The 24,015-nt window shown below is 44.0% G+C and overlaps 1 protein-coding gene and 1 long non-coding RNA gene across 2 annotated transcripts; both read right to left on the reverse strand.

Annotated features, from left to right (window-relative positions):
- Positions 1-7,964: 7,964 nt before the first annotated feature.
- Positions 7,965-11,868, reverse strand: LOC132534971 (uncharacterized). Its single transcript, XM_060179840.1, has 3 exons — positions 11,609-11,868; positions 8,362-8,563; positions 7,965-8,221 (listed from the first exon to the last, which is right to left on the reverse strand). The coding sequence occupies exons 1-3, from the start codon at positions 11,853-11,855 to the stop codon at positions 8,035-8,037; spliced, it is 636 nt and encodes a 211-aa protein (XP_060035823.1). The 5' UTR covers positions 11,856-11,868; the 3' UTR covers positions 7,965-8,034.
- A 6,505-nt stretch (positions 11,869-18,373) lies between these two features.
- On the reverse strand, positions 18,374-23,639 carry LOC132534963 (uncharacterized). Its single transcript, XR_009546729.1, has 3 exons — positions 23,251-23,639; positions 20,616-20,744; positions 18,374-19,542 (listed from the first exon to the last, which is right to left on the reverse strand). It is a non-coding gene; the product is annotated as an uncharacterized LOC132534963 (long non-coding RNA).
- Between the last annotated feature and the right edge of the window lie 376 nt (positions 23,640-24,015).

Here is a 24,015-nt window from a genome sequence, read left to right on the forward strand (position 1 = left end):
ACACCCTATAGCCTCATTTTCTATTCTGTTCTGTAAGTCATTTTTTTTATATTTATTTATTCCCTTTTGTTGCCCTTGTTGTTTTATTGTTGTAGTTATTATTGCTGTTATTGATGTTGTCACTGTTGGATAGGACAGAGAGAAATGGAGAGAGGAGGGGAAGACAGAGAGGGGGAGAGAAAGATAGACACCTGCAGCGACTCCCCTGCAGGTGGGGAGCTGGGGGCTCAAACTGGGATCCTTACGCCGGTCCTCAAGTTCTTCCCATTTGTTCCATGCAGAGGGAGCAGAAGGTATGTGTTCTCATAGACTAGGGATAATTCTTGGTTTGGGTTATATCCTCTGCCTTCTCACCCTGAACCTGCCCTCTTACCTGGCTCCTCCAAAGTGGAAATGACAGGGAAGGAGTTCTCATAGATATAATCTAAGTCATGTTTGAATTTGTGTTTTGCACATTTGAACTACTTATATTATATTAATACAAATTAGTTGAATTAGTTGAATTACTTGATCAATTCATTAAAATACAACTAATTTGAATTAACTATTTTTAAAGATATGTACATTTTCTAAGGTCATGCAAGTGTTTCTAATAGTGCTTAACATAACCATAATTTTTTGAAAATTTATACTGCCAACACCTTATTGCTACTATTATTTTTCCATTCAAGTTATGTCAAATTATAATTGACCAAAAGGGAAAAAATACTTGACTGCCAACATATGAAGTTATCTATTTTTATGGTTACATTTAAAATTCTTATAATTTCCCATTGGTCCAAAATGTTATAAATCCAAACAGTGAATATCGAACTACTGTTTAAAGTACAGTCACCCATGCCTACTTCTAAAGTTAAATAACTAAAACATAAAATGTTATTTAACTTTCAGAGAACACCCTTTATAATACTGACATTAGAGTAGAACTAAAATCTAGGCTGAATGGCCTGATGTTCCAAAATCAGAGTACAATTATGAAAGAACAAATGGGAAATCAGGGCTCCCGAAATCATTCACCAAAGTCATGCAGAAGCAGAAGCAAACACAGAACTCTGGATCTGTTGTCATGGTGTGTGTGTGTGTGTGTGTGTGTGTGTGTGTGTGTGTGTGTGTTGAAATGAAAAGTAAAAATATGGTCTAATTTAAGCCACAAAATACTAAAGCCAGGCTAAATCACTTGGGTGTTACAGTGAACCTACTTATGGTAAGACAATATTAAAATAAACAATTAATAGGTAGTAAGGAGCTAGCGCAGCAAGTTAAGTACACGTGGTGAAGCAGGTCTGCAGGTGTCTATCTTTCTCTCCCTCTCTTTGTCTTACCCTCCTCTCTCTCCATTTCTGTCCTATCCAACAATGGCAACATCAATAACAACAATAATAACAACAACAATAAAACAAGGGCAACAAAAGAGAATATTTTTTTTATTTTAAATAAATAAATAATAATGAAGATCTGAGTTTTTATATATGAGATCACCAAGCAACTGTATAAGTTTAGCCAGTTGTCTTTATATATGTATATGTTTAAATATATAAATAACTTAGGGGAAGATAGCATAATGATTATGCAAACTGACTCTCATGCTTGAGGTTCCAAAGTCCCTGCTTTAAAAAAAAAACTGATATGGGGAGTTGGGTGGTAGTGCTGCAGCAGGTAAAGCACAGGTGGTGCAAAGCGCAAGGACCAGCGTAAGGATTCCGGTTCGAGCCCCTGGCTCCCCACATGCAGGGGAGTCGCTTCACAGGTGGTGAAGCAGGTCTGCAGGTGTCTGTCTTTCTCTCCCCCTCTCTGTATTCCCTTCCTCCATTTCTCTCTGTCCTATCCAACAACAATAACAACAGTAATAACTACAATGAAAAAAATTAAGAATTTTATGTTATTTAATTTAAAATTTACTTAAAGGTATACCTTAATCAAGTTTAAAAATTTTAAACTAATAATAAATATTTCAATAAATATTATTTAGAAACTAAATGAAAAATTATTCAATAATATAATAAATTTATCCCTGAACGAAAATGCTCATTTTCAGTCACATTAACACTTTTAGTACATCTATGGTCCAACAGTTCATTAAATGACAAGATTTTGCCAAAATGACTGTGTAATCAATTTTTGAGATGTGGGAGGCAGAGCTTACTGATTATGCAGAGTTTCTTGTGACTGAGGTCCCAGATTCAATCCTTTATCTACAATAAACTATCTGGTGGTGTGCAAGGAAGAACTCCATAATCAAACATTAATATTTATAGAGAAAAATATATGAAGATTCACACTAAACAAAACAGTTTATTAATAACATTCAATTCAGGTAAGATTCTTTTTTTTTTTTTTCTTGTGCTTCTAAATGGATTACAAAAAGAATTTTAAGATTTCCAGAGCTTTTTAGATTTCAGAATTTTCAGAAGAAGGATCATGGTCACACATTATACTTTTCATGAATATTTCAGAACTTGACTTTTTCTGGTAGGTTCACATTATTTGTTCATGTATTTTATTGTGAGAGACCAGACCATTGCACCTCCACTTCTGATAATCTGTTTTCATCTTTGTGTTTATGTGGAGACAAGACAGAGTCTTATCCATATAAGGCCTGTGCTCTACCACTGAGTCACCTCCCTGGTAGGTACAATCCAATAGAATTGAAGTTTTTTAATATTTCAACTCCACACAATCAACCATATGAGATGCATGAGTAAATGGTATCGAGCATAATCAAGAGTTAATACAGCCATCACTACAACCAGTTTTTATAACCTTGGAAAGAAATCTCTATACTCTTGCTACCATTCCCAACATCCCTTTGCACCCTACACCACCAAAGCTTAAGACTTGGTTGAGCGAACATGTTAACAATGCATAAGGACCCAGGTTTGAACCCCTGGTCCCCATCTGCAGGGGGAAAGATTCACGAGTGGTGATGCAGTGCTGCAGATGTATCTCTCCCTCTCTATTACTTGCTTGCCTCTCAAGTTCTGGCTGTCTCTATCAAGTAAATAAAGATAACAAAAAAAAGAAGAAGACAACTACTTTCTCTGTCTGCATTTCTTACTATAAATGGAATTGTGTGATCTTTTGTACTGGCTTTTTCAGGCTAGTATCATGTTTCTAAGGTAGGCCCATCAGTTGAATAAAATTATTCCCACATGGGGTCGGGCGGTGGCGCAGTGGGTTAAGCGCATGTGGCGTAAAGCGCAGGGACCGGAGTAAGGATCCCGGTTCTAGCCCCCGGCTCCTCACCTGCAGGGGAGTCGCTTCACAGGTGGTGAAGCAGGTCTGCAGGTGTCTATCTTTCTCTCCCCTTCTCTGTCTTCCCCTCCTCTCTCCATTTCTCTCTGTCCTATCCAACAACGAATTGCATCAACAAGGGCAATAATAATAACCACAACGAAGCTACAAGGGCAACAAAAAAATACTAGCTTACTGCCTAAGTTTTGAAACATGTAGATGAGGGTAAACTCACCAAAATAAAAACAACTTAGATCCACAAAAACAACTTTCTGTCAAGTAATACAGAAGCAGGCAGGGGTACATAGCATAATGGTTATGCAAACAGACTGTCATGCCTGAGGCTTCAAAGTCCCAGTTTCAGTCCCCTGCACCACTGTAAACCAGAGCTGATCAGTGCTCTGGTAAAAAAAAAAAAAAAATTAATACAGAAGCATAGTCATTGTGTAGGGGAAAACACTGATTAAACCATTTCCAAGGACCAACATTTAGATTATTTCCAATTTTTTCTTTTTCTATATGCAGAGTTTCGGTAAACATGTTAGTACACACATATCTCAAGCAAATAAATGTAGAGGCTTAAAAGAACTAGAAGAGGGGGCTGAGCAGTAGTGTAGCGGGTGAAGCACACATAGTGTGAAGCATAAGGACCAGAGTAAGGATCCTGGTTCGAGACCCCTGCTCTCCACCTCCAGGAGGGTCACTTCACAAGTGGTGAAGCAGGTCTGCAGATGTCTATCTTTCTCTCCCGCTCTCTGTCTTCCCCTCTTCTCTCCATTTCCCTCTGTCCTATCCAACAATAATGACATCAATAACAACAACAATAATAACCACAAGAGTGATAAAACAACAAGGACAACAAAAGGGAAAAAAATAACCTCCAGGAGCAGTTGGTTCCTGGTGCAAGCACTGAGCCCCAGCAATAACCCTGGAGGCAAAAAAAAAAAAAAAAAAAAAAGATCCGGCTCAGGAAAAAAAAAACTAGTATAGTTATGGGCTCTTTGGACTATAACTAAAATAGGCCTACTAACTATCTACAAAACAGACACACACACCCCCCGCCCAACTCTTCATCTGAACCATTCCAGCCTTTAGGTTCATGATTAGTCAATAATTTCTTTGGCTTTTTATGTTAACTTTTTTTTTTCAGCCACCAGATTCCAGATGCTACCATGATGCCAACCGGACTTCCCTGGGCAGACGACCCCACCAAAGTGTCCTGGAGCCCTGCTTCCCCAGAGCCCCGCACCACTAGAGAAAGAGACAATAAAAACAAGGGCAACAAAAGGGAAAAATAAATAAATTTTAAAAACTTAGAATAGGAAAGCTATCGGGAGGGGATGTGATATGGAGTTAGTGGCGGGAATCGTGTGGAGTTGTACCCCTCTTATCCTATAGTTCTTGTCAGTGTTTCTCTTTTTTGCCTCCAGGGTTATTGCTGGGGCTCAGTGTTTGCACTATGAAACCACTGTTCCTGGAGGCCATTTTTTTCCCATTTTGTTGCCATTATTGTTACCTTTGTTGTTATTATTATTGTTGTTGTCATTGCTGTTGTTGTTGCTGGATAGAACAGAGAGAAATCAAGAGAGGAGGGGAGATAGAGAGGGGGAGAGAAAGACACCTGCAGACCTGCTTCACAGCCCGTGAAGCGACTCCCCAGCAGGTGGGGAGCCGTGGGCTCGAACCGGGATCCTTAAGCCGGTCCTCGTGCTTTGCGCCACCTGCGCTAAACCTGCTGTGCTATGGCCCGACTCCTTTTTATTTCTTTCTTTTAATTTATTCAATAGTGATTGCCAGAAATTGAGAAGAGGATGATACAGAGAGACACCTGCAGCCCTACTTCACCATTTGTGAAGCTTTTCCTCTGCAGGTGGGGACTGGGGGCTTGAACCCGGATCCTTACTCACTGTAGCATGTGTGCTCAACCAGGTGTGCCATCACCTGGCTTCAGAAGACTTTAGGAGGCTTTGTTGTCTGTTTGTTTTGGTTTTTGTCACTGTCAGTTCTTTGTTAAGTTTTTCAGATAGAAGAGACAGAGAAAAAGACAACCACAGCACCTTCCAGGTTCAATCTCCTGTACCACCATAAGCCACAGCTCAGCAGAACTCTGGTAAAATAAATAAATGAAGAAATAAATAAAATAAATGCAGCAAAACTTCCTCCAATGAGCACTGAGGTAGGGGTTGGGTTTTAGCCTGGGTCTCACATATGGCAAAGCAAGCCATATATACAGGTGAACTATTTTACCTGCCCCTTAAACGATCTTATCGCAACAACAGAGATTAAACTACATATGGTGATGGGTGTTCACTATACTTACTGTGATAATTTCACAACGTATGCAAGTCTTACTCCTCTTTTGGTGATCCCCCGGCCTATCTCTCAATCTCTTTCTTGTTTGATAAACTTTCATTCCTTGCCCCACTTAAAAAAAAAAAAAAAAAAAGGAAATCACTGCTCAATTGGAGGAATACAGTATTCAAAACACAAAATTCTGCAAATACTTCAAAAGCACTAAACTACAGGTGCAGGGGCAGGGAAGATAGCATGATGGTTATGCAAAAGACTCTCATGCCTCATCTCTGAAGTCATGTGTTCGAATCCCTACATCAACTTAAATCAGAACTGTGCAGTGCTCTAGCAATAAAATAATAAGCTGGGGGCCATATGACGGCGTACCAGGTTAAGTGCACATAGCACTAAGTACAAGGACCTGAGCAAGAGTCATAATTCTAGCCCCAGGATCCCCACCCACCGGGTAGGGGGGGGTCACAGGTCTGCAAGTGTCCCTCTCTCTCCCTCCTCTCTCAATTTCTCTCTGTCTTATCCAATAAAGTGGAAAAAAAAATGGCCACTAGGAACAGTGGATTCATAGTGCTGGCAAGAAGCCCTGGTGATAAACCTGGAGGCAAAAATAAAAAGAAAGGAAAAAAAAAAAAAGACTTTTGGTCAATAGTAAATCTCAGGGAGGAAAGGAAGAAGGAAGTCGCTTAAGCCCACAAATCTGACCCCGAATATTTTATTTCCTCTTGACTCTGCCTATCTCCATTCTTTCCAGGTTGTCTCATAGCCACTTTTTTTTTTGCCTCCAGGGTTATTGCTGGGGCTCCCTTCATACATTGCGAATTCACTGCTCCTGGAGGCCATTTTTTCCCTTTTGTTACCCTTGTTGTTTTATCGCTGTTGGTTTGTTGTTGGATAGGACAGAGAGAAATGGAGAGAGGAGTGGAAGACAGAGAGGAGGAGATAAAGACAGACACCTGCAGACCTGCTTCACCGCCTGTGAAGGACCCCCCTCCCCCTACAGGTGGCAAGCCAGGGGCTTGAACCAGGATCCTTCTTCTTCTAGCGTTTGCCCTTCTTCCATAGCCAGTCAACAGCGTCAAGTTGGTCCTTGCACTTTATGCCATGCGCGCCTAACCCACTGCACTACCGTCCAACCCCCAGTGTTTCCTTTTTATAAATAAAAATAAAAATAAGAACTAGAAGAGACCTTAAGTCAGTGATGTTTAATACTCTCCCTCCCTTTTCCAGCTCCAGATGGACACATAAAAATAACTTCATAGGGTGATCACAAAAGATTCTATGAGGCACAGAGACCCGAGTCTCTGGGGAATGAGTGTGGTTTATTTTTCAGTGTTTTTATATTTATTTATTTATTCCCTTTTGTTGCCCTTGTTGTTTTATTGTTGTGGTTATTATTATTGTTGTCATCACTGTTGGATAGGACAGAGAGAAATGGAGAGAGGAGAGGAAGACAGAGTGGGGAGAGAGACACCTGCAGACCTGTTTTACCGCCTGTGAAGCGACTCCCTTGCAGGTGGGGAGCCAGGGCTCGAACCCGGAACCTTACGCCAGTCCTTGTGCTTTGTGGCACTTGTGCTTAACCTGCTGCGCTACAGCCTGACTCCTGGGATGAGTATTTTTTAAAGAAACCCTGGGCGGGAATGGGAACTCTGTTTGCTCTCTGAGTTGTATCCAACTTCCAGCTGTAGTGATTCACTCTGCCAACTGGAAATGCCATAGTGATTTTTATGGGGTGAAATCTGAAGGAAATAAGAGAATGAGAGAATAGACAGAGGGAGCGACACCATAGCACTGGTTTTCCTCAGTTCCATGTCAACTTGGGCTGCACTGTGACAAAGCCCAAGTCTTCCTAGGTGAGCATTCTTGCTGGCTCCCTCCATGAGTATTACATTACTGGATCTTGAGAAGGTATGTCATCATAGCTACTGCCTGAGCCTTTGTAGTCACTGAGGAAGCCTGTACAAAAACATGTACACATATGTACACACACACACACACACACACACACGATGTGAAGATGAGGCCGAAAGCAGTGGAGACAGCAGCTATCAGAAGCTGCAAATGACAAATAGCAGATTCTCCCCTGAAGCCTTCGCCAGGGTGAGGCCCTTCACTTTAACCTGCTCAAATGGATTCTGTGCATCTCATCTCTAAAACTGGGAGTGTACATTTCCATTGTTTTCAACCACCAAGTTTATGAACTAAGAACCACAGAAGTGCTGTGAGGAACAAGGATCACCAGGCCAAGTGACTAGTTGTGATTGGCATATGGGAATTAAACAGAGAGAGGAAACAAGAGGAACCCAGAAGGTCTGGTGTCCGGGGGAGAAGTGGACATCCAGGAGAGAAGGAAGAGAGAAGTTGGAAGAAGGGAAGACTTCGGAAGAGCCTCTAGTGTGTGTGTGTGTGTGTGTGTGTGTGTGTGTGTGATTTTTGGCCAGAGCTGCAAGGTTGAGGACGGGTAAGCGGACACCACACCTGACCAAGAACTTCGAGTTACTTTGGCTTCCACTGCGATGATTGCCCTTGGTATCTGTTACAGAAGTCTTGACCTTTACAGCAGAAGGTTGAAATCTTCAGTCCCTCAAAGTAGAAACTCATAGGTGAACAATAATCAAAACAGTCCATTTCAGTGTTGTTGAGGAACCACCCCACTGGAAGAGGAAGACATTGACACTCAGTGCTAGAGGACAATGGTGGAGCTCAAAGGGTGGTGACCTTCGACATTCATGCCATACCTGGTTTCCCAACTAGGGATCCATGTATCTCCCAGTGAGACATCTCTCAGCCAAGAGACACTCCCTCACCCTCCCCTACACACACATCCCCAGTAGAGCCCCTGGAGACAGGAGCAGCTCCTGACAGGAGAGCTGGGCTTCACATTCAGTAGAGTTACCTTTATCCCAGAAAATGAAGAAATCTCTGGTTCTGCATCCTTGGCCTACCTCCGCAGTGCAACTGCCTTTGCCAAGTAAACAATGACCTTTCTTAAACTTTTGGCAAACCATACATGTGGTGGCTGGAGCTGTAGAAAATAAATATGAAAATGATCCCAAGGGTTAGGACAATGACAGAAGTGAGGGATTCAAGGGAAAAGCACGACCCTAAACAACCTTCCACCTGCCTAATCTCCTGAATGCTGAAGGTTCCCAAACATTATGTCCATTGAGTCTCTTATTTTGTTTGTGTGTTGTTGGGGTTCCACCATTGTATCAACTCCTTCATTCTTTTTACTTCAGGTGAAAAGAGACAGAGACAGGAAGAAATATCAGAGTTCCAGAGCTTTCTCCAGTGTTATGCATTAATGTGGTGCCAGGCTCAAACCTGAACTGCATGCATGCCAAGGTGCATGGCCTATCTGGGACACAAGGATCTTAATTCCATTAAAAAGGGGGAGGTAGGGTGGGGTGAGAGGAGGTCTCCCTTTCCAGCCTTCATGCCATTACACAGAATTTGATGAGAGCATTAGCAAACAGCCGTGGAAGGCATGAAGTCAGCGGGAATGTGATGGGATGTCTGAGCACTATTGGCTCTCATGAGAAAATACAGTCTCAAATTTCCATCCACATTTTCCCCCAAAATTCAAGCTCATACAAAAATGTGACCACAGAAATACTTGCTGAGAAAGCTCCAACTCAAGATAAGTATTTCAGTGACCTGCTCCTGCTACATCTCTGCTTCTTTACAGAGAGTCCTGGACCAACACCACCACCAGGCCTCCTAGGACCAGCCCTTGTAATCCCAGCAGGGTGACCGACCTGCATTGAGAAGGGCCCCACTCTGCTCCAATCTAACCCCTCTCTGAGACCTTGGGAGGGGCCTGAACCCTTCTCCTGGAGCACTGGGGTGGAGGCAGCAGAGACAGAGAGAGAGAGAGACAGAGATATCAAATTCTTGCTGGTCAGACCAGCCACAACATCAGCCTTGACCTCAGCCCTCTCCCAGCTGCTCATGCTCAGCCAAGCCCCCTCCCCCCAGCAGTGCTGGCCTCACCCACTCCTTGAAAGAACAAGAAGGAAAAGGCTCCCAGCAGCAGCAGCAGCAGTGGCAACAGTAGGGACTTGTCCATGGCAGCCTGGGAGGCAGCGAGAAGCAGAGATGCAGGGGGTGATGGGGGTAGAACAAAGCGCCAGGAAGGGCCAGGACAGGCTGCCTGCTGTGTGCTGGTACAGGCTGGATGGACTCAGCTGGCCCTGGGCTGTGGGCAGAAGCTTCCTTTTACACACCTGCCAGTGGGTGTTTCTCCTGGCCCAGGCCCAGGAAACCTGCCTGCAGAGCCAGCCCCCCTGGGACACTTGCCATGACAAAAGCAGCCCCTCTGTCCCTATGACTGCCTCCTGCTTGACCAGCTCTGCTGCCCCCAGCAGCACCTCATGCTCTTCTCTCTGCACACCCCAGTACCCAGCCCAGGAGCAGGGTCATCTCTGAGAGCAGAGCTTTGCTAAATCCCACACTTGCTCTAAATTCAGTATTTGGTCGACTTAGATTGCTTACCATAAAGAGAACTCTTAGCAAAATATTTCTTGAGCTGTGATATCAAATGGAGGTGCTGGATGACCAACATGAACTCTATCTGCTATCTAACTGATATCATGCCTCGACTCTCTGGAAACACTTCAGTTAAATCCATACCAGCAAAGGCAGTGGTCACCTCACAAAACATGCCCCAGATGCTCCTGAACTGCTCTCCCCGTACTCTGTCTACATGAGACTGTATAGGGAGGTCATCTTCGGAGGTAGCATTGTGCTAAATGGCAAAGGTGGAGGCTTCCTGACTATTCACAAGTCAGGAAGGCTGGGGAGACCCATCAGGAATAGGATACTTATGGCTGGGGACATAGCTCAACTGGTTGAACATGCACTCAAGGCTCCTACTTCAACCCCCAGCACCTCACATACTGGAGTGTTGCTCTGCCTTTTCACTCTTTCTCTTATGTAAAACTCTGTCTAGTAATAAATAAATTAAAAGTAAGTCTTAAAAAGAAAGAGTAGGGAGTCGGGCGGTAGTACAGCAGGTTAATCCAGGTGGCACAAAATGCAAGGACCAGTATAAAGATCCCGGTATAAGGATCCCGGTTCAATCCCCCGGCTCCCCACCTGCAGGGGAGCCGCTTCACAGGCAGTGAAGCAGGTCTGCAGGTGTCTGTCTTTCTCTCCCCCTCTCTGTCTTCCCCTCCTCTCTCCATTTCTCTCTGTCCTATCCAACAATAACGACATCAATAACAACAACCACAATAACTACAACAATAAAACAAGGGCAACAAAAGGGAATAAATATTAAAAAAAAAGAGCAACTCCTCAGGGGGATGGGGAACAGCTCACCCCATAGAATGCACACTTGCCCTGCATGAGGACCTGGGCTTGAGCCCCCAGCCACCATTGGAGCACCATCCACAGGGGAGCTTCATGAACAGTGAAGCAGTATCATGTTGTCTCTCGTCCTTCTTTTTTTTTTTTAATATTTATTTATTTATTCCCTTTTGTTGCCCATGTTGCTTTTTTTTTTTTTATTGATGTAGTTATTATTGTTGTTGTTATTGACATTGTTCATTGTTGGATAGGACAGAGAGAAATGGAGAGAGGAGGGGAAGACAGAGAGGGGGAGAGAAAGACAGACACCTGCAGACCTGCTTCACCGCCTGTGAAGCGACTCCCCTGCAGGTGGGGAGCCCGGGGCTCGAACCAGGATCCTTGGGCTTTGCGCCACGTGCGCTTAACCCGCTGCGCTACCACCCGACTCCTGTCTCTCGTCCTTCTGTCACTCATTGTCTTTCACATACTATGTGAAAAAATAAAATAAATAGCCCACCAGGAACAATGGAGCCATGTAGGCCTGAAGTCCTGGAGGCAAGACAGAAATAAAAACAAGTATTAAAATCAGAACGGAAAACTCCATGAAAACATAATTTAAACTCAACCTAAATCCAGGACTCCCTCTTAGAATCACAAAATTAGCAGATTTCAAACAGACAAATCCATGCCACTATTTCATCTTGGACTATGAATACAGACCCATTTACTCCCCTAAGTTCCCCAGCCAGATGATGAGTGATACTGTCAGCCCACTTACAGGATATCAGAAGCAATCTCTCTCTCAGGACAGGAACTCTCCCTCTTCTGCACCCAGACAGTGGGTGAAAAGAACCACCACAAGCTTCCAGGCCCACGCTGGTCCTATCTGATCTCACAGTAATATGTTGGGCTGAGTTCCCACAGATGAGAGTCCTGGCTGAGCAGACTTGGGAAGTAGACAGATCAGGGTCTTCAGACTTGTTCCAGCATGTTAAAACTTTAGAGTTTATAAAGTCATATTTCATCTCTATATTCCAGTTTCACCTATTAAGGGGAGACAAGAACAGTGGGACTTAAGTGGTCTGGGAGGTGGTGCAATGGATAAAGCACTAAATTCTCAAAGTCCCAAGGTTTGATCCCTGGGAGCAAGTGTACCAGAGTGATGTATGGTTCTTTCTGCTCCTACCATTCTTGAATGAATAAATAAAATCTTAACAACATCAACAGTGAGACTTAACCTCTCAAGTGACTGCAATGAAAAAATACATGTAGTGTGGTCCAGGAGGCACAGTGGATGTAGCACTGGACTCTCAAGCATGGGGTCTTCAGTTTGATTCCCAGAAACATATGTACCAGTGATGTCTGGTTCTCGTTCTTTCTCTCTCTCTCTCTCTCTCATCCCTCTGATTAAAAAATTAATCAGGGGGCCGGGCAGTAGCACAGTGGGTTAAGCGCACACGGCACAAAGCACAAGGACTGGCACAAGGATCCAGGTTCAAGCCCCCGGCTCCCCTCCTGAAGGGGGTTGCCTCACAGGCAGTGAAGCAAGTCTGCAGGTGTCTATCTTTCTCTCCCCCTCTCTTTCTTCTCCTCCTCTCTCCATTTCTCTCTGTCCTACCTAACAATACTATGGCAACAATAACAATAAAAACAAGGGCAACAAAAATGGAAAAAAATGGCCTCAAGGAGCAGTGGATTTGTAGTGCAGTCACAAAGCCCCATAAATAACCCTGGAGACAAAAATAAAATTAAAAAAGGAAATAATCATTTTTTAAAAAATACATGTATATCGGGGCCAGGTGTTGGCATACCTAGTTAAGCGCACATATTACAATGCGCAAGGACCCAGGTCCGAGCTCCCATTCCCAACCTGCAGGGGGAAAGCTTTGCGAGTGGTAAAGCAGTGCTGCAAGTGTCTCTCTGTCTCTCTTCTTCTCTATCACCTCTTTCCCTCTTTCCCTGATTTCTAGCTATCTCTATCCAATAAATAAAAATAAAATAAAAAATACATGTATAGCACGTAAGAGGTCCTTAGAATAACATGCTAAAGTAAGGCTATAGCAAGTACAGTCATGTCTCAGTTAGTGAGGACACTATGTTCTGAGAAATGTATCTGTAAGCAAGACTAGCCACTGGCTTAAAGGGTAAAGAAGAATTACATATAGGGCTGGGGAGACAGCATAATGGTTATGCAAAGGACTCTCATGCCTGAGGCTCTGAGGTCCCAGGTTCAATCCCAGCACCATCATAAGCCAGAGCTGAGCAGTGCTCTGGTATCTCTCTCTCAAATAAATACAGTTAAAAAAAAAAAAAAGGAGAAGAAGAATTACATATAAAAGGGTGAGGGTGAGGGGCTGGGTGGTGGCTCACCTGTTTGAGCGCATATGTACACAATGCACAAGGACACAGGTTTAAACCCTCGGTCCCCACCTGCAGGGGGAAAGCTTTGCAAGTGGTGAAGCAGTGCTGCAGGCATTTCTGTCTCTCTTCCTATCTCCCCCTTCCCTCTCGATTCCTAAATAAAATATAATTTGAGAGTTGGGCAGTAGTGCAGAGGATTAAGCACATATGGCACAAACTGTAAGGACCAGCGTAAGAATCCAGATTAGAGCCCCTGGCTCCCTACATGCAGGGGGGTCACTTCACAAGCGGTGAAACAGGTCTGCAGGTGTCTGTCTTTCTCTCTCCCTCTGTCTTCCCCTTCTCTCTCCATTTCTCTATGTCCTATCCAACAACGATGATATCAATAACAACAATAATAACTACAACCATAAAACAAGGGCAACAAAAGGGAATAAATAAATAAAATTTTAAAAGGAATTTAAATATATATAATTCAAAACATTTGAAATAAAGGGTGAGGGTGTGACCCTTGAGAGCCCCTTTTCCAGCATCCATGTCACCATGTCATTCTGCCCCCACATCATGTTTATTGGGGGTTAATGCCTTACAGTACAGCACATGGCACAACTTCCCATCTCCAGTGACAGGTGTCTGCAAAACACTCTCATCCCCAACTTAGGTCCTTTCCCATCATCAGGCACCAGGAACCCAAAGCTTTCCCCTCCCAGGGCCCTCCTTGATCTTTTTTTTTTTTTAATCAAATAATCTCCCACACACTCACAAAGAAACCACACAAGGAGATACTTTTGATAACTCATGTCCACAGATATTGGCAAACCTTATCCCTTCTGAAGCAGCTCACTACTGTGACCTCAGAGAGGAAGCCAAGTGTTCTCTGCTTTCATTCCAGGACACAAAGAGCAGAGGCCACTCTGTTGCCAGCTGTCATGGCCCATCTGTGGCCACTGAATGGCTGCTGCACCTGCTCTGAGCTGCCCCATGGCTGGGACTTCAGGTCCCAAGGGTTTTGGGTAAATATGGGGCTGATAAGACTGCTGAGGGAGCTCAGTGGGGTCAAGGTATCTGCGTGTAGAATTCCTGGATCTCCCTAAACATTCCTCAGAAGGAAATGATGGAGAGGTAGGAGCAAGACCTAAGCTGAACTAACAACAGTCAGGATTTGTGGTTTATCCTTTACTACCAAAGAAGTTGATACACAAATTCTCCATTTGCTGTATGACTACACTCTTGTAAAAAAACAATATGTACTACTTCATTTGCCATGTGCATGACATGGGGGGTGGGTATTGAACCTGGGACTTCAGGGCCTCTGACTTGAAAAATAACCATTATACTGTCTCCAACACCCAAAATTATACATTAAAAGTGTGTTTGCATGTGTGTAATAGCATAATGATTATTTAGACATCATCATGCTTCAGGCTCCTAGGTCCTAGGTTTAATTTCTTGACAGGACAGAGGTGAACAGTGCTCTGATTAATAATATAAGTGTATATATTTGTATATATCATCATGTATGCATATGCACTTATCATGAAAGCTGCTGTGTAATAGACATAAAACATTAAATTTAATTTCTAAAAATGAATTTGGGTCACATTAAAAAAATTTGTTTTAGGGCAAGAGAGATAATAGCATAATGGCTATACAAAAGACTTTCATGCCTGAGGCTCTAAGGTCCCAGGCCAGTCCCCTGCACCACCATAAACCAGAGCTGAGCAATGCTCTAATGTCTCTCTCTGTATCTTTCTCTATATCTCTCTAATTAAAATAAAGACTTTAAAAAAATTTAGATAAGTATTAGATTTAAAGAAAAGTTGCCAAGGTATTTCAGTTTCTCATTCACTTTCTCCTATCACAAAAAGCTCACGTTACATCAATATTCCCTCACGATTAATGGCAAAGTACTGACTCCACTTTAAGTAAGGCCTTTACTGTGTTTAGCTTAGCTTCTGGCCTACTCTGTTTTTGCCTCCAGGGTTATTGCTGGGGCTTGGTGCCTGCACTAGGAATCCACTGCTTCTGAAGGCTATTTTTTCCCTTTTGTTGCCCTTGTTTATCATTGTTGTTGTTGTTGTCATTGCTGTTGTTGTAGAATAGGACAGAGAGAAATTGAGAGAGGAGAGGAAGACAGAGGGGGAGAGAAAGATAGACACCTGCAAACCTGCTTCACCGCTGGTGAGGCGACTCCCCTGAAGGTGGGGAGCCAGGTGTTCAAACTGGGATCCTTACTCGGGTCCTTGCTCGCACCATGTGTGCTTAACCCGCTGTGCTATCGTCCAACACCCTGGGCTACTCTTGTCTTTTTTTTTTTTTTCCTTTCTAGGAGCTCAATTTTCTTTACTAATCATGTCCCTTGACCTTCTCTGGATTGAGCCAGTTTACCATATTTGTTCTTTTTTCTTTCTTTCTTTTTATGATGTGGACAAATGTGAAGGTTACTGCAAAGATGTTTTGTAGACTGTCACTTAGCCTAGGTATATCTTGTGCTTTTTTCTGTTTAGACTAGGGTTATGAACAGAGGTGGGAGAACCACAGAATGAAGAGCCATTCTCATTACACTACCTTACAAAGGTCTGTGCCATCAGCTGCCCTTGGGCTCTGCATGCTGCCCTTAATCTCCTGGCCTTCTGTGCTTGAGTTTCCCTTTTCCTCCCTTCAGGTCAAATCATGGAAAGCAAGTGATCAAGTGTTGCCAGTTGTGTCTGTTTTTATTTTATTTTATTTATATGCATTTAAATTTTTATACATTTATTTATTTATTGGATAGAAACAGAATAGGATAGAGAAAGGGGGAGATAGAGAGGGAAAGAGAGTAATCCAGGAGGTGGCACAGTGGATAGTGTTGGACTTTCAAGCGTGAGGTCCAGAGTTCAATTCCCAGCAGCACATGTACCAGAGTGATATCTGGTTCTTTCTCTCTGTGTGTCTATCATTCTTCATGAATAAATAAGTAAAATCTTAAAAAAAAAAAAAAAAAAAAGAGGGAAAGAGAGACACCTGCAACCCTGCTTCACCACTCATGAAGCTTTCTTCCTACAGGTGGGGATCAGGGCTTGAACCCTTGCTCATTGTAACATGTGCACTCAACCAGGTGCACCCAGCCCCTTTAATATGCATTTTCAAATATTCTAGCATATAACATTTAAAATATCTTATAGGGAGGTTGGACGGTGGCACACCCAGCTAAGCGCACATAGTACTAAAATATCTTAAAATAGCTAGGATTTACACTGTTTGTGAGAAAATAGCAAATAAGGCAGCTTTTAAAGTAAACAAAGTCTTTCACTGGTCCTGCATCCATCCCCCTGGCCCATCCATACTTCCTTTTAGCACAGTTAGTCCTAATTAGGTCAGTTTCATGTGGGCTGAAGATTTCAGTTGCATTTTATTTTGGGGTGTTTTCAAGTTTTAAAAATACCTATTTATTTTATTTTATTTTAATTTTTTATATTTATTTATCTCCCTTTTGTTGCCCTTGTGTTTTTTATTATAGTTATTATTATTATTGCTATTGATGTCATCATTGTTAGATAGGACAGAGAGAAATGGAGAGAGGAGGAGAAGACAGAGATGGGGGAGAGAAAGATAGACACCTGCAGATCTGCTTCACTGGTTCTGAAGTGAGTCCCCTGCAGGTGGGAAGCCGGGGGGCTCGAACTGGGATCCTTACGTCAGTACTTGTGCTTTGCGCCACATGCACTTAACCCGCTGTGCTACTGCCTGATTCCCTTATTTTTTTAAATATTTTATTTATTAGTCAGAAAGATAGGAGGAGAGACAGAAAAAACCAGACATCACTCTGCATGTGCTGCCGGGCACTGAACTTGGGACTTCATACTTGAAAGTCCAATGCTTTATCCATTGTGCCATCTCCTGACCACAAGATCTATTTAATTTTATGACAGCATGAGAACAGGATTACTCAGCTCTATATGCTATGGCAAGGATTGAACCTGGGACATGATGCATGCAACCCCTGTCTTTTACTACTAAGCCATATCTCCTGCCCTTGAGTTGCCCTTGACCACTGTTGATGAAGATGATGGGTTATTTCTGAAGTTTTGGAGTTCAATAACAAGGCTCTGACTTAAACCATGACCCATAATAGAGAATGCAACTGACGTTACCTCTTTTATCTTTTTTCTTACCTCAGTCTTAGCAATGAAAAACATATCTGGCATTCTGAAAATAAATATTTAATTTTTTCTTGTGAGCTGTAAATATTTTTTAATATTTAATTAATTTATTAAAAAATAGGAAGAGAGGGGGCTGGGTGTAATGCTGCAGGTTAAGTGAACATGGTGCAACGCGCAAGGACCTGCCTAAGGATCCCAGTTCGAGCCCCCAGTTCCCCACCTGCAGGGGGGTTGCTTCATAGGCAGTGAAGCAGGCCTACAGGTGTCTATCTTTCTCTCCCCCTCTGTCTTCCCTTCCTCTCTCCATTTCACTCTGTCCTATCCAGCAACAATGACAGCAATAACAACAACAATAATAACAACAATAACAATAAACAACAAGGGCAACAAAAGGGAAAAAAAAAGCCTCCAGGAGGATTGGGTTCATAGTACAGGCACTGAGCCCCAGCAATAACCCTGGAAACAAAATAATAAATAAATAAAATTACAATCTATGTATATGATTTAATACTCATACTCTCTGGGAACCAACAATCTACTGGAAAGTATTTGGAAAAAAAAAGGGTGGGACAGACAGCATAATGGTTATGCAAACAGACTTTCATGCCTCAGGCTCCTAAATCCCAGGTTCAATACCCCGCACCACCATAAACCAGAGCTGAGCAGTGCTCTGGTGTTTCTCTCTCTGCATCTCTCTGAAAAAAAAAAAAAAAAAAATATATATAAAGATAGGAAGAGAGACTGAAAGAACCAGACATCACTATGATACATGTGCTGCCAGGGATTGAACTCAGGACTTCAAGCTTGAGAGTCCAGTGCTTTATCCATTGCACCACCTCCCAGACCACCTAAATATTTAAAAATTAAAAAAATTTATTATCTTTGTTTTATTTATTAGATAGAGACAGCCAGAAATATAGAATGTTTGTTATATAATATACATTGATCATGGAATAATAATGTGATAGATATTCTTTTCTTCATACATTTTTTTATTACCTTTATTTATCTATTGGATAGAGACAGCCAGAAACCGAGAGGGAAGTGGGTGATAGAGAAGGAAAGAGAAACAGAGACACCTGCAGCCCTGCTTCACCACTTGTGAAGCTTTTACCCTGCAGGTGGGGACCAGGGATTCGAACCTGGGTCCTTGCACACTATAACATGTGTGCTCAACCAGGTGCGCCACCATCCAGCCCTGTGATAGCTTTTCTGACATTCATAATAAAAGAGGCACTTTCACAAAGCATAAACCTTTCTTTGCCTAAAAACTTATTAAGGTCAGTATCCTCATAAAATGGTGTACTCCACTTCAGTTCTTCCCAAACTTCTTGGGAGAATTACCCACACTCATTGTTTCTTTTTGATCCTCAAGCCACTGTGCTGTGGCTTCTCCTGTGAACCTAAAAGTTATCATAGGAAAAGACAGCCCCCTCTTCCATCCTGCTGCCCCATCTACTTGCATGAATGCTTCAGGAGTGACCTTCTCCCACTCCTTATTTTGATGGTGTTCAGTGTACATGATCCACCCCACCCAATCACCATTCCATTCTTTGGACAGTTTCTGCAAATTTCATGAGGGAAGCAACCAAGATTCCAGGAACATGTGGATTATCTAAAGCTAACGGCCTCTACTCTTGTGACAGAGTTATGGTTATTTCTTAGACTTTCAGGCCTGTTCATCAGCCACTAGGCACTATCTGGGTTTTCCACTGAACCCCCAAACTCATGATGTACACAGTGGAAACTGTTACACCAAACTAGGCACATTACAGGCACTTCTGAGTTGATGGGATGAGAAACCAGGCTGTCAGCCTGTCAAAGAAGCGCACTGAGTGTGAGGAGTCAGGAACACCAGGTCAGGAAGGGTGGCAGTGATTCAGAGATGGGAATGAAGCAGAAAGGAGACATGACTAGAAACCAAGAGTGCACAGGACAGAGTAAGGAGAGAAGAGGAAGAGAGGATACTATGTGCTCCAAGAGGATGTATGGGGGACACAAGACCAGAAATTCAGGGCCAGGAGACAGACTGTTAGCAAAGGACTTAGCAGTTACTTTGGCTTCCACCGCAAAGATCTTCCTCGATATTTATTACAATAAGCCGGACCTTGACAGCAAAAGACGGATGCCATGTGCGACACACGAGCCAATTTCCAAGCCTTACACTCATTTGAGCAGTCCAGTTTAGTGTGGTTGTAGCGATACCCATCTGGAAGAGAAGGACATTCCAACTCAATGCCAGAAGACAATGCTAAGAGCACAAAGTAAGGCAAATTTTAAACAAATAAAAATGGAATTATCAGCAACCCACTGAGTTGCTGAAATCCAGCAATACCACTCAAGCATTTATCCAAAGGACACTCAAATACTAATTCAAAGGGACATATGCACCCCTATGTTCACAGCTACATTATTCATAGTAGCCAGAGCATGGAAGCAGCCTAAATGCCCATCATCAGACGACTGGCTAAAGAAATTATGGGACATATATTACATGGAATACTAATCTGCAGTCAAAAAAGATGACACTGTGTGCTTTGGGACAAAATGGATTGAACTGGAGGTGATTATGCTTAGCAAAAAAAGTAAAGAGATGGGGGTAGGTGATAGCATAGCAGGTTAAGTGTGCATTGCACAAAGTGCAAGGACTGGTGCAAGGATCCCAGTTCAAGCCTCTGGCTCCCCACCTGCAGGGGGTTCACTTCAGAGACAGTGAAGCAGATCTGCAGGTGTCTATCTTTCTCTCCCCTTGTCTTCCTCTCCTCTGTCCATTTCTCTCTCTCCTATCTAATAACAATAGCAATGACATCAATAACAATAATAACAGCAACAAGGGCAACAAAATGGGAAAAATGGCCTCCAGGAGCAGTGGATTCATAGCGCAGGCACTGAGCCCCAGTGTTAACCCTGGAGGCAAAATAAATAAATAAAGAGATGAAAGACAGCTACCAGATAATTTCACTCATATGTGGAATCTAGAGATCTGATATACATGAACTTGGAAAAAAAAACACAAAGAAAAAACAGAAGCAAGCAAACTGTAAAACCTGTGAGAACTGTGGTGATTATCTTTGGGTGGTAGGAGGGAGGGGGTACAGAACTCTGGTGGTATACACTGTAATCTTAACATTCTTGTAACCTACTATTAACAGTGGGGAAAAAAAAAGTAGGGCAACCTTTCTTACTACATTGCCCAGCCTGGGAAACATCCACCTCCCAGGAAAGTCTCCCTCAGGCTTAAGACCCCCCACAGTGCCCACATCCAGCCAGCTCAGACATTACCTCTGGCATTGAAGAAGTACATATCTGTGGTTCTGCATCCTCGGCCTTGCTCCACGGTGCAGTTGCCCTCACCTTCTAGACATCTGCCCTTCTTAAAAATGTGGCAGGACATACACAGCGTTGTTGGGGCTGTGGAAACAAAGGAGCCCAGGGCTGAATGTGCTGAGACCACAGTGGGCTCAGACACACTAGGATCCAAGAATTTAGGGACAAAATCAGAAAAATCTTATCGCCAGAGGCAGGGTATATCCCTACCAGACTGTATCCACTGCATATTGAAGGAAACGTGGATCTTTGACAAGGGGAATCTCAAAATCCAGTCAGGATTAAAAAAAAAAAAAAAACAAAACACTGTGTCTATTTTAAATGAGTGAACTGTGTGGTATATGATGACATCCCACTAACTTTTTTTTTTTTTAAAGTAAGTAGCTGGGAAAATAGCATAATGGACTTTAGAGCCTGAGGCTCTGAGGTCCCAGGTTCAATCCCAGCCAGACCTGAGCAGCACTCTTGGGAGCAAAAAAAAAAAAAGTAACTCAGAGCAAGACTATCAGATGTCACCAGTCAGGTGATACAGGAGATGCTGTGAGAGTTGATGCAAAGATAAAAAGGTGAGACTTGGGGGCCTGGTGGTAGTGCAACAGGTTAAGTGCACATGGCACAAAATGCAAGGACCGGCGTAGGGACCCCAGTTCCCCATTTGCAGGGGGGTCGCTTCACAAGCAGTGAAGCAGGTCTGCAGGTGTCTGTGAAGTGACACCTCTGCAGGTGGGGAGCCAGAGCCTCAAACCAAACCCGGATCTTTATGCTGGTCCTTGCGCTTTGCACCACCTGCGCTTATCCCGCTGCGCTACTGCCTGACTCCCCACAGCCATTATTCTAATACTTCTTCCTACAAGATCAGCCCTGAGGAAGATTCTGAGGAAGATCCTGACTTTACAGAGAGTCCTGGACCAACACCACCACCAGGCCTCCTAGGACCAGCCCTTGTAATCCCAGCAGGGTGACCGACCTGCATTGAGAAGGGCCCCACTCTGCTCCAATCTAACCCCTCTCTGAGACCTTGGGAGGGGCCTGAACCCTTCTCCTGGAGCACTGGGGTGGAGGCAGCAGAGACACAGAAAGAGAGAGAGAGAGACACAGAGACAGAGATATCAAATTCTTGCTGGTCAGACCAGCCACAACATCAGCCTTGACCTCAGCCCTCTCCCAGCTGCTCATGCTCAGCCAAGCCCCCTCCCCCCAGCAGTGCTGGCCTCACCCACTCCTTGAAAGAACAAGAAGGAAAAGGCTCCCAGCAGCAGCAGCAGCAGTGGCAACAGTAGGGACTTGTCCATGGCAGCCTGGGAGGCAGCGAGATGCAGAGATGCAGGGGGTGATGGGGGTAGAACAAAGCGCCAGGAAGGGCCAGGACAGGCTGCCTGCTGTGTGCTGGTACAGGCTGGATGGACTCAGCTGGCCCTGGGCTGTGGGCAGAAGCTTCCTTTTACACACCTGCCAGTGGGTGTTTCTCCTGGCCCAGGCCCAGGAAACCTGCCTGCAGAGCCAGCCCCCCTGAGACACTTGTCATGACAAAAGCAGCCCCTCCTGTTCCCAAAGCTCCTGGCAAGCAGGAATCATGAACCAGGACCTTTGGCCTACTGGAGCCAGCATTTCCCCACAGTTTCTGCCAGTTCTCTTTGAGGTGTCTGATGTGAGGGCCAGGCTGCTGAGCAGACAGACACATGTGACATAGCATCTAGGGAGGGACCCACCCACAGAATCCAGGAGTCCAAGGACTGAGTTCTCTTGTCATGCCAGGGTTTGTGCTAAAGCGCTGAGTCCCTTAGGGCCTAACACTCCCTCTTCCTTTTGTCTACTCTCCCATCTCCCCCATTCACCACCCTCTGCTCACAGGGTCTCTGCTCACGCCAGTGGTGAGGAACTTTTTGTGCTTCTACTCTCAACAGTCCTGGTGTCCGAGTTAGACAGTTTGGCTCCTTTCCCCATATCTCTTTGTAAAGTTCTCCAGTGAGCTCCAAGTCAGTGGCAGTAAGATGCATGGCATGCTGCTGATGGAGGTGGAGAGGTCTGTACCTCACACCTCTCTTTTCTCCTTCACAGCAAAGTCCTAGCAAAGGATATCATCCTCTATCCTCTCTCCCAGACTCTGCTCTAATCAAGCTCCCCTGTGGCTCAAAGTCACCAAATTCAAACAATGACCTTCTAGTTCACATATCCAGACTCCAAGGGAACATCTACCTGGCAGAACACCATCTCCACAAAACCCATGCTCCTTTTGGCTGCCTCCACATCATACCTGCTGTCTGGGGACAGGAACCAAGAGGAAACATCAGGTCCCCATCCCACAAAGAGAAGTTCCCAAGTGACAGGACTTCTCTCTAGTCAGAAAGCCCCTCCTTCCTGTCTCTGGAAGAGGTGAGGAAATAGAATATAACTCTGAAGACCAGGACAGGAAACTTTCTCTTTTGTTGGTCTCTGTTGCTTCCTCCCAAGGTGATGTGAGGCAGGGTCTGGGGAGCCGGTCTGTGGGGCCTGCAGGCTGTCTGCTTGGGTGAATTCAATTGAGGAATGGACCAGATGCTGTTAATGCTGCTTCTACAACCTTCCCAAACCACTTCAGAGGGGGAATTACCTGGAAAAGGCTGGGAGTCTGTGTTGATTAGACAGGGTCACAAAATCCTATGGGTGAGCTAACCCATGGACACTAATTCTCTCAGAGTTTTGGAGGCTGAAAGTCCAAGAAGCAGGTACTGATGGGCTTGGTTTCTGGTGAGGCCTCTCCTCCTCGTTTGGAGATGGTTGTTTTCTCACAGGATCTCTTCCCTGGGCAACCTGACAAGGAATGAGAGCTGTGTGAGACCAGGGATAAGGAAAATCCTGACAAGGAATAAGAGCTGTGTGAGACCAGGGATAAGGAAAATCCTGACAAGGAATGAGAGCTATGTGAGACCAGAGATAAGGAAAATCCTGACAAGGAATGAGAGCTGTGTGAGACCAGGGATAAGGAAAATCCTGATAAGTAACTGCAGGAGGCACAGATTCTAGACCCAGAGATCTGGAGAATATTAAAATCCACACCCAGTAACAAGGTATGGGGCTGGTTAAACCAAAGCCCAAGAAGCACAGAAGGAAGCCACCCCTAGGGACATCAGACAGTGCCTGGAGCTAATGCACATACTTAAAAGAAGGCCTGGGCAGGGGTAGATAGCATAGTGGTTATGCAAAGAGACTCTGATGCCTGAGGCTTCAAAGTCCCAGGTTCAGTCCCCTGAACCACCTTAAGCCAGAGCTGAGCAGTGCTCTGATAAAAAAAAGAAGGCCTTTTCCTTAGTCTGTAGGAGGTCTCCAAAGGGGACTGTAAGAGATCAAACAGGGAGGCTGGGCAGTGGTGCACCTG

Source organism: Erinaceus europaeus, chromosome 20, assembly GCF_950295315.1.
Source record: "Erinaceus europaeus chromosome 20, mEriEur2.1, whole genome shotgun sequence".
Taxonomy (NCBI): domain Eukaryota; kingdom Metazoa; phylum Chordata; class Mammalia; order Eulipotyphla; family Erinaceidae; genus Erinaceus; species Erinaceus europaeus.

Bases quoted from the DNA above. Each gene is read 5' to 3' on its own strand.
- LOC132534971 (XM_060179840.1), bottom strand. From the start codon at position 11,855: ATGAAATATGACTTTATAAACTCTAAAGTTTTAACATGCTGGAACAAG. The intron at 8,564-11,608 runs GTAAGTGGGCTG...TATTTTCTACAG, and splicing joins GAGATTGCTTCTGATATCCT to CTCCAGCCACCACATGTATG. The intron at 8,222-8,361 runs GTGTGTGTAGGG...ATTGTCCTCTAG, and splicing joins CCAGGGGCTCTACTGGGGAT to CACTGAGTGTCAATGTCTTC.